General features: G+C 42.8%; 1 protein-coding gene across 4 annotated transcripts in view; it reads left to right on the top strand.

Moving 5' to 3' along the window:
• LOC138958068 (chitinase-3-like protein 2) overlaps positions 1-12,821 on the top strand; it is a 30,027-nt gene extending 17,206 nt beyond the window's left edge. For all 4 annotated transcript variants that reach the window (XM_070329133.1, XM_070329132.1, XM_070329134.1 and 1 more), the window contains 4 exons: positions 32-155; positions 10,452-10,643; positions 11,131-11,253; positions 11,949-12,821. In XM_070329133.1, the coding sequence (XP_070185234.1) occupies positions 32-155; positions 10,452-10,643; positions 11,131-11,253; positions 11,949-12,230 (721 nt within the window). In that variant the 3' untranslated portion in view covers positions 12,231-12,821. The remainder of the gene's footprint in view (positions 1-31; positions 156-10,451; positions 10,644-11,130; positions 11,254-11,948) is intronic.
• Positions 12,822-14,112: the final 1,291 nt, after the last annotated feature.

Here is a 14,112-nt window from a genome sequence, read left to right as displayed (position 1 = left end):
AGTTGTACAAACACTGTGTGTCTATCAACAGATATCTGGATCTGGCCAACTTGATGACGTATGACTATCACGGCAGTTGGAACGCCGTCACGGGCTTCGACAGTCCACTTTTCTCCAGACAGTCAGACCCCAACTTCGATGCCAAACTCAGCACGGTAAATTTAGTAAATTATTACAGTAATTAAAAGTGAGAAAGCATAGATAGAGGGCGTTAGCTAGCAGCTTTATCAAGCTCAAAGGAGAATATAAGGAACCGATCTAACTTGCAATGGCATTAAATAATAGCTATGCAGAACCAAGCACCATTTTTGTAAAGGACAGAACTGAACAAATAAAGTGACAGGCTCCGGCAATATTCGTGTACCTACGATAATGTACATCCCTAGCTTTTTATCTTTTGATGGTATTTTCCAAACCATTATTTGACTTTGTCTGAGTCACAGGAAAAGGGATGTTAAACAGCCCACCGTGTTGGTATATTAACAATAACAATAACAATAACAGCACTTTATTGTCCATTAAAATATTACATAAAAATGGAAATTTTTCTTCGGCACACCCTGCCTGCCTGTAAACGATTATAACAACAATTGTATAGGACGACACACATAAAACATAAAACATAAAAGGGATACAATCAAATATGATATTGCACTATGTGAATTTACCCTCTCATATCACAGGAGTTGGGTTTCACAGCAGAGTAATCACATTACAAATATTTCACACACACCTTCACATGTACACATTGTTTGTTTTTGTCTTATGTTAGCAAGTGTCAGTTGAAATCAGCTTTGTAAGCACAGACATTAACGATCACTCAAGTGAAATGAACATCATCAAGTGTGTATCACCGAATGGTAGTGATAGAGAATACTGCATGACTTGCTTTGTGTGCCACTTTGACACGACTTTTTTCAATATTGAAATGCGAGATACTTCCCGGAGTCGAAGTGTCCAAATTGAAGACCAGTCGATATCTGAAAAGGCCTCGTAAAATATCTGACGTCTAAAGCAAAAAAGACGCCACACAAGATGTATAGCGTCACGTGTTCTCAAAAGTCTTCAAGAGGGAGCAATTAACATAATAGTTTTTGTGTCTACAATGAAGTTTGTCTCGGTGACTTTGTCATCATGGGTAGTGAAAAATTAGGTCCCTGCCAGAATGTAGTCTGACCCGACCTTATTTACATCATCTGTACACGTGTGGAGAGGCGTTTTATTTATTACACCGGTCACGAATCGGTCACGAATCGGTCACGAATGTAGTATAAAACAGAATACTGCTGTGTCACATCAGATTTACACTCGTTGCCTTTTCAAAATTCGAAAAGCTTGCTTTCGCTTGCATTTTAATATTTCAAACATGTGAAATAGACGTAAACAATTTTAAGAGTTTATTGAATGAACAAGGTTTGAATGATGTATGGCGTTTGTTTCATGCAGAAGATAAAGAGTTTACGTGGTCTCGCAAGACACCTTTTATTGCGAGGAGACTCGATTATATTTTAGCATGTGATGCCGTATTGAACCGTTCTAATAATTGTAATATACAATCAGTTGCACAAACCGACCACAGAATGGTAATTATGTATTATAATTTAACACATATTGTTGTTCTTGTATTTGGTGTTTAAATTCGTTTATAACCACGAAGGTTATATCGCGACGGTTTAACACATATAGTGCAAGGGCGGATCTGGGGGGGTTACACGGGTTACGTAACCCCCCCCCCCACCCCCCAAAAAAAGAGGTAATTTATTGGCTCAGGATGCACCAGATAGCTCTATTTTGCTTCTTTGGATAACAAAAATTTCCAGGGGGGCATGCCCCCGGACCCCCCTAGAGGCTTAGGCGCCTTCGGCGCCGTCAACTTGTATCTTCGCAGTCATTTTGTAACCCCCCCCTCCAAAGTGAATTGATCCGCCCTTGTAGTAAGAGGTCCTTCGTATTGGAAATTTAATGACAGCCTTTTGCGTGATTCTGAGTTTGTTGACAAAATGAATGTGTTTTTGGAACAATATATGAATGATCATTCCGAGGACAACCCCCACGACAAATGGGATTTCTGTAAAATTCAGATAAAGGAATTCTGCATACGATTTAGTAAAAATAAACATAAGCAAAACATTGATAATAAATCTATGTTGCAAAAGCAACTTAACGAAACAGATAAGAAATTGTCAATTGATACAAAAAATCAGGATTTGTTAACACAAAGAGAAAATTTAAAGCACAAACTTGAAATATTCAATATTCAAGAAGCAAAGAGTGCACAAATAAGATCTCGAGAAAGATTTATTGAACAGGGTGAGAAAAACACTCGCAACTTCTTGAATCTTGAAAAGGTAAGAGCAAACGTTAAGATAATGGACAAATTAATGAATGATTCCGGGAATATGATTACATCACAAGAAGAAATAATGAAAGAGCAAACAAAATTTTGCCACGATGTATTTGGAAAAAATATTGATTTTGACGAAAATAAAGCTGAACGTGAAGTTGATGGATTAAATATTCCACAGTTAACACAAGAACAGAAAGTTGACATGGACCGTGAATTTACTATTGACGAAATTGGCAGAGCATTACAGTTATTAAGGAACGGATCATCGCCAGGTTTGGACGGGCTTACAGCTAGCTTCGTACAGTTATCAAGGAACGGATCATCGCCAGGTTTGGACGGGCTTACAGCTAGCTTCGTACAGTTATCAAGGAACGGATCATCGCCAGGTTTGGACGGGCTTACAGCGAGCTTCGTACAGTTATCAAGGAACGGATCATCGCCAGGTTTGGACGGGCTTACAGCTAGCTTCGTACAGTTATCAAGGAACGGATCATCGCCAGGTTTGGACGGGCTTACAGCTAGCTTCGTACAGTTATCAAGGAACGGATCATCGCCAGGTTTGGACGGGCTTACAGCTAGCTTCGTACAGTTATCAAGGAACGGATCATCGCCAGGTTTGGACGGGCTTACAGCTAGCTTCGTACAGTTATTAAGGAACGGATCATCGCCAGGTTTGGACGGGCTTACAGCTAGCTTCGTACAGTTATTAAGGAACGGATCATCGCCAGGTTTGGACGGGCTTACAGCTAGCTTCGTACAGTTATCAAGGAACGGATCATCGCCAGGTTTGGACGGGCTTACAGCTAGCTTCGTACAGTTATCAAGGAACGGATCATCGCCAGGTTTGGACAGGCTTACAGCTAGCTTCGTACAGTTATCAAGGAACGGATCATCGCCAGGTTTGGACGGGCTTACAGCTAGCTTCGTGAAGGTTGTTTGGCCGAGCCTAAAGACGATGGTTTTCAATTCTCTACAAACATCCTTTCAAGTCGGTGAGATGTCGACTACACAAAAAAGAGCAGTTATTTCCTTACTCTACAAAGGAACAGATTTACCACGTGACAGCCTAATTAATTGGAGACCAATTTCGCTAACAAATACTGACTATAAAATATTTGCAAAGTGTTTAGCAATTCGCCTCGCATATCTGTCATTACTGATATTATTTCAGAAGATCAAGTCGGTTTTATTAAAGGGAGAAAATCAAGCGATGTTATTCGATTGATTGATGACGTAACAGATTTTATGAATCAGAAAAATGAACCAGGCATTTTACTTGCCCTTGACTTTTCACGTGCTTTTGACTCAATTTCCAAAGATTATATGTATTGGGCATTTAGAACATTTGGTTTCGGTGATAACTTTTTGAATTCCGTAAAAATGTTAACGAATAATACCACAAGTTGCATCAATTACATGGAATGGATCTCTGAGGAATTCGACGTATTAACCGGAATTCGTCAGGGATGTAATTTTTCACCGATGGCCTTTGTCCTTGGCCTTGAGCTTTTAGCCATTAAGATACGCAGTGACCCGAATATAAAACGATTAAAATTCCCCTCATTTCATTCAAAAACCAATTTGGAATATATTTTAAAATTGGCAATGTATGCAGACGACGTAACAATGTTCCTTAAAGATAAACACGATCTCCAACAAGTACTGTTAATAGTAAAACAGTTTTCATGTATTTCAAATTTACATCTGAATGAAAATAAAACAGAGGCAATGTGGCTAGGATCCATGAAGAACAGTCTTGAGCAATACTGTAATATAAGATGGAAAAAACAGTTAACAATTTTAGGTATAATATTTGGAAATGATATCGGTGCTTCTGACATTGAAGAGAATTGGTAGGTACGGTTTGATAGAATTGAAAGAATTGTTGGAATGTGGTCAAAACGGAATTTAAGCATTCGTGGTAAATTGTGTATAATTAAAACTTTTTTGATATCCCAGTTTGTATATGTTTTGCAGGCACTCTCTGCACCGACAAAAGTGCTTGATAGATCAAATACTATCCTTTTTAAATTTTTGTGGAAACGGAAGTACTCAAATAGTAAAGCTTTTGAACAGGTGAAACGAACAGTTGTAAGTAATAAAATAGAAATAGGCGGTATTAACATGATAAATATACATGATATGGAGACATCCTTTTTGTTATGTTGGGCAGCCAGGCTACAACAAACAGATTTTGCAAATTGGCAATTGATTCCAAGACATTATTATGAGGTTCTTGGAAGACAGCTGTGTTGCTTTAAATCAACTGCCAAATCGAAACAGTTTATTGGTCTGACCAGAGTTAAATCAAAATGTTGGCAACCAGTTTTAAAAATATGGATTGAGAACAGATATTTATTTCTTGTTCAAAAAGAAAGTATTTTTGATCAATGTTTGTGGAATAATGCAGATATTATTTTTAGAAAGAATGTGTTGTGTTTTGATAAATGGATTGAAGCCTGTGTGAATTGTGTACGTGATGTATGGATAGACGAAAATATTGTGTCATTTGAACATATTTGTGCCATTGTCGGATATAGTGCCACAAGGCTGTTTGAGTACAACGCTTTGCACACGGCCCTCTGCGCGCGAGCACTGCGAGACAACACAGTTAAAGAAGACGCGGGTGACGAGCCTCCTGCGACCTGTTTTCAGGACATGCTAAATAACCCTTCCCCGAAGAAATTTCGTGCGATATTAACGCAATCCAAAGCCAGTGAACTCTGCTCTGTAAAATTTTGGTCCCACAAATATAACATTTGCATTGACGAAAAGTATTGGGTCCTGGCAAGTGCATGTACAAGCGAAGAAAGATTAAAGTTACTCCAATGGAAAATTTTACATAATATTTATCCCACAAATATTTTATTGCATAAAATGAAGTTAAAAGAAAATAATTTATGTAGTCTTTGTAATGAAATGGATTATATTGAACACTTCTTTTGGAAATGTAGCAAAATGAAATTGATTTGGTAAAATGTTAGAAGATGTATATTTGTTAATACGGGAGAAAATATTATATTAACAGAAAAAGATGTATTGTTTGGTTATTCTCCAGAAGTGCAAACCCCCATAAACAAAATTATTAATCATATTTTGCTCATTTCAAAAATGTGTATCAGTAAGTATAGATATGGTAGGCCTATTAATATAAATGTGATGTTAGGATATGAATTAGCGTTGAGATATTTCAGTATTGTGTAAATGTTGAAGCATTAATGATGATACGTTGTAGACGGATGCTTGAATTTTTGTTATTAAAAGCCCCACAATGATGTGCTTGGCAAATGTTAAAAAAAAAATGTAAAAAAAGATTAAAATTAATAATAAAAATATTCAAAACACAGAAGAAACAAAAATTAAATAAAATAAAATATTTCAACCAAAAACACGTGTAAATCTGATATGATACAGTAAGCCATGTAGGTTTCTCTATTTGTCATCATTTTCACGAGTTTTCATTCATAACCAGCTGGGGAATAAAACAAACTCATGTTCAGCATGTAATCTGCATGAGAGGGGGGAGGAACGAAATACGTTCTGTTCAGTGTTCTGGGTCTCGGATGCTGCCCTCCGATTTCGCTCCGGCTCTGCCTTCTGACGTCGCTCCGGCCCTGCCTTCTGACGTCGCCCCGGCGCTGCCTTCTGACGTCGCTCCGGCGCTGCCCTCTGACGTCGCCCCGGCGCTGCCTTCTGACGTCGCTCCGGCGCAGCCGTCTGATGTCGCTTCGGCGCAGCCTTCTGACGTCGCTCCGGCGCTGCCTTCTGACGTCGCCCCGGCGCTGCCTTCTGACGTCGCTCCGGCGCAGCCGTCTGATGTCGCTTCGGCGCAGCCTTCTGACGTCGCTCCGGCGATGCCTTCTGACGTCGCCCCGGCGCTGCCTTCTGACGTCGCTCCGGCGCAGCCGTCTGATGTCGCTTCGGCGCAGCCTTCTGACGTCGCTCCGGCGCTGCCTTCTGACGTCGCTCTGGCGCTGCCTTCCGACGTCGCTCCGGCGCTGCCTTTTGACGCTTTGTCGCCGTCATCTAACGGCAATGACTCTGACACTGACCATCCTCCGACAGCTACGTCCCCTCTCCACTCTGGACTGTACGATGCTTATAGTGCATCTCTACCCCAAATTGTTGCGTGTCAGGAACGCTCACTGAATGACTCGTGTACTAGTAATGTGACCCGCTCAAAGAACCTTCGCCTGTGTCATCTGAACTCGCAGTCCGCTGTGAAATCAGGCAAACCAGAAGCAATCTGTGACTTTATTCTGGAACAAAACCTAGATGTGATGTTTCTGACAGAAACTTGGCTAAGTGATACTGGCCATGAAGCCACATGCCAACTCTTGACTCCACCTGGCTATTGTTTAAAGTCATGCCCCCGATCCTCTAGAGGTGGTGGGATTGCTGTTGTTTTCAGGAAGTCGTTGGAACCTTTTGTTACTTTCAGAACATCCGTTCCTTATGAACACACTACCTTTGAAGTTGTAGAGATGGTGATTACCTGCTCTGGCACTAGCACTTGTGTGATCTGTATATACCGCCCTCCCCCCAATGCAAAGAACAAGTTCACATTCCCCATGTTTCTCACAGAAGCTGAAGAAATGCTTGAACATCACAACACTCACACCTCAAACATCGTCCTCATCGGCGACTTCAACATACAATTCGACCAGCCACAGAACACCGACACAAGACAGACGATGGACCTTCTTGACTGTCACGACCTCAAACAGCATGTAGACGCTCCCACACGCAAAACACACATCATTGACTGGATTGTCACCCATGAGTCCACTGACCTGGTGTACGACATCCTGCTGAATGACTACCTCAGATCCGATCACTCTGCATTTTTGTTCTCTCTTAAAATGGCCAAACCATCCAAACAGAAAAAACGCGTAGTCCGCCGTAACCTCAAAGAAGTTAACACTGACACATTTCGCGCAGAAGCAGCCCGCCGACTGCTTGATCCTCCGGTATCCTCAGACCCTGTACGTCATTACGACTCCACTCTCAGCACACTTCTCGATGAACATGCGCCCGCAAAAACCAAACTCATCATAGATAGGCCTTCTGCACCCTGGATCACAGCTGAAGTTAAGTATGCAAAACAGTTGCGTCGCCGAGCAGAGAGGAAGTCGCGAACCTCAAAGCTGGTAGTTGACAGACAGATTTACAACAAGCAAAAGGAACATGTTCAGACACTCATCGCAGACGCCAAACAATCGCACTACAGCACCAAAATCTGTGAAACAACCTCTGCCAAAACACTCTTCTCCACAATGAATGACCTTCTTGGCTGCTCTTCTGCTTCTCCCTTGCCCAACAACATCGACCCCTCCAAACTGTCTCAAGCTTTCTCTGATTACTTCCATAACAAGATCCAAACCATCCGTGACAAACTAGACAAAATCCCACACCAAAACTCTGAAACTCCTCCTGCATTTACAGGCACTCCCTTCACACACTTTCAGCCTCTCACTCTCACTGACCTGGAGAAAGTCCTCAAAGAAATGACCTTGAAAACCTGTGACCTTGACCCTCTTCCCACACAACTCTACTCTGACTGTCTTCCTGAACTCCTCCCTTCTATTCTCAAAATCATCAACACTTCTCTGCAAACAGGCACTGTCCCCAACTCCTTTAAGACTGCTATTGTCAAACCTCTACTGAAGAAACCATCGCTTGACCCAAACACCCTCAGCAACTACCGCCCTGTCTCAAACCTTTCCTTCATTTCCAAACTCCTTGAAAGAGTCGTCCTGAAACAACTCAACTCTCACCTTCTTTGCAACAATCTTCTCTCTCCGCTTCAATCTGCCTATCGTCCTCACCACTCCACCGAAACTGCCCTTCTCAAAATCACTAATGATCTCCTCCTTGCCACTGACCAAGCTGAAATCTCTGCCGTCGCTCTACTTGATCTATCAGCGGCCTTTGACACAGTCGACCACAACATCCTCCTTCAACGCCTTCAGCACACCTTTGGTATCCATAGCACAGCTCTTTCTTGGTTCTCTTCTTATCTTACCGACCGCTACCAGACTGTTTCGATTGACAAACTGAACTCTGACCCCATCAGGCTTGAGTGCGGAGTCCCTCAGGGCTCAGTCCTTGGGCCTGTACTATTTACTCTCTACACTCAACCTCTTGACCACATCCTTGACCGACACAACGTTCTCCACCACTCTTTTGCCGACGACTCTCAACTTCACAACAGCTCTTCCCCTGACCAGTCTGAATCTCTTCTTTCCTCTATCTCTGACACTATCACTGACGTGCAGAATTGGATGACAGAAAACAAACTTCAGCTCAATAGCAACAAAACTGAAGCTATCCTAATAGGCACTACATCCAAACTCTCCAAAGCCACCTCCGACTCTCTTCAACTCTCTGACTCTTCTGTCCCTCTGTCTTCTGCTGTCAAAAACCTCGGAGTCACTCTAGACAACACCCTTTCCATGAAACAACACATCTCTTCTGTCTCTCGCACCTGCTACTTCCAACTCCGCCGCATCGCCACTATCCGCAAATACCTCACCACAGATGCTACCGCCAAACTGGTCACTTCCACCATTCTCTCACGTCTTGACTATTGTAACTCTCTCTTGGCGGGTCTTCCCTCTTCTTCTATCTCTCGTCTCCAACGCATTCAAAATAGCTCTGCCCGTCTTGTCCTACGAAAGAAAAAGAGAGATCATATCACCCCCCTCCTAAATCAGCTCCACTGGTTGCCCGTTCCTGCCCGTATCACCTACAAAATCAACACGCTCACCTACAAATGCCTCCATGGTCTCGCCCCTGCCTATCTCTCCGACTCTCTTTCTCTCTATGTCCCTTCACGAACACTCAGATCATCTGCCGACTCCCTCAATCTCAACATCCCCCACACCAAACTCAAAACAGCAGGTCAACGCTCATTTTCTTTCCAAGCACCTAGCCAATGGAACACACTACCTCTCCCCCTCCGCCAACAACAGTCCCTCGAATCATTCAAATCTGCACTCAAGACATTCCTTTTTTCCAAATAATCCATGCATTCTACACTGCCCACCCCATCCCACCCTGAATAACTGTACATATTTTAATGTTTGATGGTGTGTGTGTGTGCTAGTGACTTTAAGTCTCCGTGTGTGTGAACGAGTGTATGTGCGCCTTGAGTCGCCTGTTGGTGAGATATGTGCGCGTTATAAATATTCGTATTATTATTATTATTATAATCAATAGAGGTGGTGAATGGGTTTGAGCTTTCAGGTGAAACATGGATTGTCAAAGTAAGAGCCAATCGAGCTGTTTATTTGATGTGTGGAACCATTTCGGCTTTGGATTCGTGTATCCGTGGACAATGACTTTAAACGTTCACTCGCAAAGACCCAAGCAGTGTTGGAAATTACCCCGAGGACTCATGGTCATTTTGCAACTAAGCTGTGCAATCATCAGTGTTGGAAATTACCCCGAGGACTCAGGGTCATTTTGCAACTAAGCTGTGCAATCATCAGTGTTGGAAATTACCCCGAGGACTCATGGTCATTTTGCAACTAAGCTGTGCAATCATCAGTGTTGGAAATTACCCCGAGGACTCATGGTCAATTTGCAACTAAGCTGTGCAATCATCAGTGTTGGAAATTACCCCGAGGACTCATGGTCATTTTGCAACTAAGCTGTGCAATCACACAGTGCGCAACGAAACGGCTTGAAACACTCAGAAGAAAGGGTAAACTAAAAAGTGACTTACCTCGCAAATATGATGGGAAGCTGTGCATTTTTAGACTCGAAGAAAAGCGACGTAAAGTTTACGATTGAGGTCACATTTTCAATTATGACGCGAGCGATTAATGCGTTTTGAGGCCATAAACTGCATTCAAAAACTCCCTCTGGATTATTGTGCGTACTGTTGCAATACCAAAATGATGACAAAAACGATGTTTGGTGGCTTGTTGTCAGACCAGCATTTTTGTGTTGGTCTTCGAGGAGCATAACGCCTTTTGTTACATATTTATCAACCGCGGCCTCCGGCCTTGGTCGATAAAGATGAAACAAAAAACGATATGGTCCCCCTAAAAAAGCTGGCCCACCAACAAGTCACCAATAATGTCTGTGGTTGCTTCAGGCCTGGACGGTGGAGCACTACATGTCCAAGGGCCTGCAGGCCGACAAGATCGTGGTGGGGGTGACTGCAGCAGGTACCCGTTTCAAGCTGAACAGCACCGACCTCACGGGGGTGGGGGCACCGGTCATCAAGAGTGACACGCCCAGACAGTCCGACATCTGGCAGCTACCCGACCGTTATGCGTACCCCGAGGTAAGACTATAAGTTAATTACCCCCAAGCACAAAACAAAAAGGCACGCATACACCAAACAAGAATACAAACAAGCTAACATGAAGACAAAGCAAAACAAAAAACAAGGCAACAACAACAACAACAACAACAACAACAACAACAACAACAACAACAACAACACTCACTAAGAAAAGAAAGCAAACGAACGATTCAGTAATCAACCAACCACATACACAAACAAACACAAGAACAAATAAGCCAGCAAAATAACAATCACGTCACCCCATTATTATTCCATTTTGTGTGTGTAGAAAGTGTTACCAGTCGCTATTTAGAGGGGGGTGAGGGGCTATGCTCTAACGGAATTCGGCCCCAATGCAAGATTAAAGGGATAAAAGAAGTTCAAATATTCATTGGTCATGTATCCGAATGACATGAACATTTAGCCTTAAAAAGCGTGCCTGTAATTAAAATCATTCTTGGACTAAAACGGACTCTTGTTGCAGATCTGCCGTTTGCTGCAAAGCACCCACACCAAGTACGTGTTTGACGAGGAGCAGCAAGTGCCCTATATCGTTCTCGACGACGAGTGGGTTGGATACGAGGATGTCAAGAGCTTGACGGGAAAGGTAGGTCACATTTCCTTTCATACTGTGCCATCCCATTGCTGGAAATCTATGTAGCTTCAATTAGGGTAAACCTAGCAGCAATAAGAGTCGGTCTACCATGTCTGTGTTTGTCAAGCCAGCTATAATCCTGACAGATTAGCCGGGGTATTTTGCATGCCACAAGCTCGTGGATATACAAAGTATTCGTCATTTATTACGACCTGAACTTCAAGTAGAACGAATGACCTTGCACTGTCAGCTTTCTGGGTAATGAACGACTTGGATCTTAAATTTGTTTCTTGAAGAGTAATGACTGGCCTTTATCTTCCAGTTTGCTGGAGGATAGTTAGTGACGTTGATTTGTTGGCTTGTTTAGGAACTGACTATCAATCATCTGACAGTGTGTGTTAAATACAGAACCACAGACTGCAGGCGAGAGGAGCTACAATAAGACAACAATAGAAATGTACTCACCAGACACATACACACTAAAACACGGACAACTATTTGTTTGTTTATGTCGCTGGTGATTACATTCTTTCTTGTTCTCGTTTTTACATTTAGTCAAGTTTTTTTGTGTTTTTTTATGGTCAACTGAGTACTTTGTCATTTTAAGGTTCCTGGAATAACCTTTAAATGATCTTGACCTATTCACGCCTGGAATAACCTTGACCTATTTTCGCCAAGAATGACCTTGACTTGTTTTCTGTCACTAGGTGGATTGGATGATGAAGAAGGGCGTGGCGGGGGCGATGTTCTGGGCGTTGGACATGGATGACTTCACAGGCAGGGTGTGTGACAAGGGCAAGTTCCCGCTGCTCAAGGCGCTCAGTCACTCCGTGGGGAAGATCGAGAACACCCATCTGACCAAGAACGTCAACACCAACATCCGCTACCTCACCAAATACACGGGCGCGGCCTCGCCACTTGGGGGCGGAGCCTGGGGAACTTTGCTTACAGTCGTGGTTGCCGTTTTAGTTCTGCGTTTCTTTAGATGATGACTCGAATTTTAAGATGCAAATAAAGACACGGGTTGTGTGTTTGCACGTTAAAGGGCGAAGGAAAGGGGTGGGGAAGACGGGGGGTGGGGGTGCTGATCACGTTGATTCTGAAATCCTGAAAAAAATGAGAGTGCTAGATCGGACTCTGGAGTTCTTATTGAGCGGTCGATTATCGCCCCTCTCTTACTGACAATCAAGGGAAGTAAGATGTGTCCATGTTGCTGATGTGTTATCTCCATGTTTCCGGTTGTAACGATCTTAAAACATTGAGAATATGTCCTGCGACGCTATTCTGTTGTTGAATATTAATTGTATTGCCGTTCTTTAGATGGTGACGGCCAAGATGTGAAGACAATGGGTGTGTTTTGGGATTTAAGGAAAGAGAGCGGGTGGGAGGGGTAGGTGTGTCGGTAAGTGATGACGTCACATTGGTTTGGAAGAGGTTTTGTTTTAAACACGAGAACATTTTAAGATTGTGGAGTCGTATTGTCGCTGTTGCCTTATATAATTATCGCTGTTCTTCACGTGATGCCATTGAAGATTTACAGACACTATGGTTGTGTGCTTGCTTACGGAAGATGTACTTGGGGGGGGGCGGGGTTGGGGAGGGGGTAGCTTTTACTCGATGAACAGTGATACTGCGTTCGTTGGTTTGTAGCATAGTTGTGTTCACTCTCTTTCTTGGAAATGCAGGCAGTATATGTTAAAACCCGGATTGATTGATTGCTTTATTGTTGACTGATGCACTTTTTGTTTGTTTGTTTGTTTGTTTGTTTGCTTAACGCCCAGCAGACCACAAAGGGCCATATCAGGGCGGTGCTGCTTTGACATAAATAACGTGCGCCACACACAAGACAGAAGTCGCAGCACAGGCGTCATGTCTCACCCAGTCACATTATTCTGACACCGGACCAACCAGTCCTAGCACTAACCCCATAATGCCAGACGCCAGGCGGAGCAGCCACTAGATTGCCAATTTTAAAGTCTTAGGTATGACCCGGCCGGGGTTCGAACCCACGACCTCCCGATCACGGGGCGGAAACCTTTCCGCAAGGCCAACCGTGCCGGTGACTGATGCACTATATATTTATAATTGTTAATGTAACACATTCAAAACCGATCTTGCTTTGAACATGTAAACAGATCTAGGTTAGTAGTTAAAGGGAAGCAACTGTTGTTTTTTGGGTAATGTGGACATTGGTTGTTACCTCCCTTCCATTAGTCTTTTTAAATTGGTTAACTCAGTTTATGTTTTTGGATTTTATAAAAATTGTTTAAGTTGTTTTAAAGTGTTATTTTGATTAGGTGTTAATTATAAACTTTGATAAGTAGTAAAGATATTTTATCCCCGAGTACGCAGTAGGAGGGTCCAGCAGACTTTAATTGTGTGTCTGTCTGTCTGTCTGTCTCGACTTAACAGCTTATTGCTGGGAAACTGCTGGGCGCAGTTCTTTCAAAAGTTGATACACTAACTTGATAATAGGTCCGATTGATCGTATTAAAACTTCATAATGTTACCTGGGACCTAAATGCGAAATATTCCACAAAAACGACTCTTAACGGCGGGCGCGATTCGCGGTGGGATAGAACAGCCGTTCGGCTGATAAACCGCCCAGCCAAGCCAGCGACACCACACGCTTTGCGTGCGTGCGTGCTTTGCGTGCGTGTACCACTGCGCGAGGACTATAGGCATTATTGAGTTCACTGGCGAATGTCAAATATGTTGGCTTGGTGGAAAGCGTTTCCGACTATGGCCAAAGTGAACCGGGTTCGATTCCCGGCATGGGCGGTCTATATTTTTTTTATTATTTTTTTAAATTCTCGTTTACTATTGTTTATTATGAACGTTTTAATGTTTTATTTCACTCTAATAATTTTT

This window comes from Littorina saxatilis, linkage group LG2, assembly GCF_037325665.1.
Source record: "Littorina saxatilis isolate snail1 linkage group LG2, US_GU_Lsax_2.0, whole genome shotgun sequence".
In the NCBI taxonomy this organism is placed as follows: Eukaryota; Metazoa; Mollusca; class Gastropoda; order Littorinimorpha; family Littorinidae; genus Littorina; species Littorina saxatilis.
Note: the sequence above shows the minus strand (reverse complement) of the source record. Positions and strands in the feature narration are given on the sequence as shown.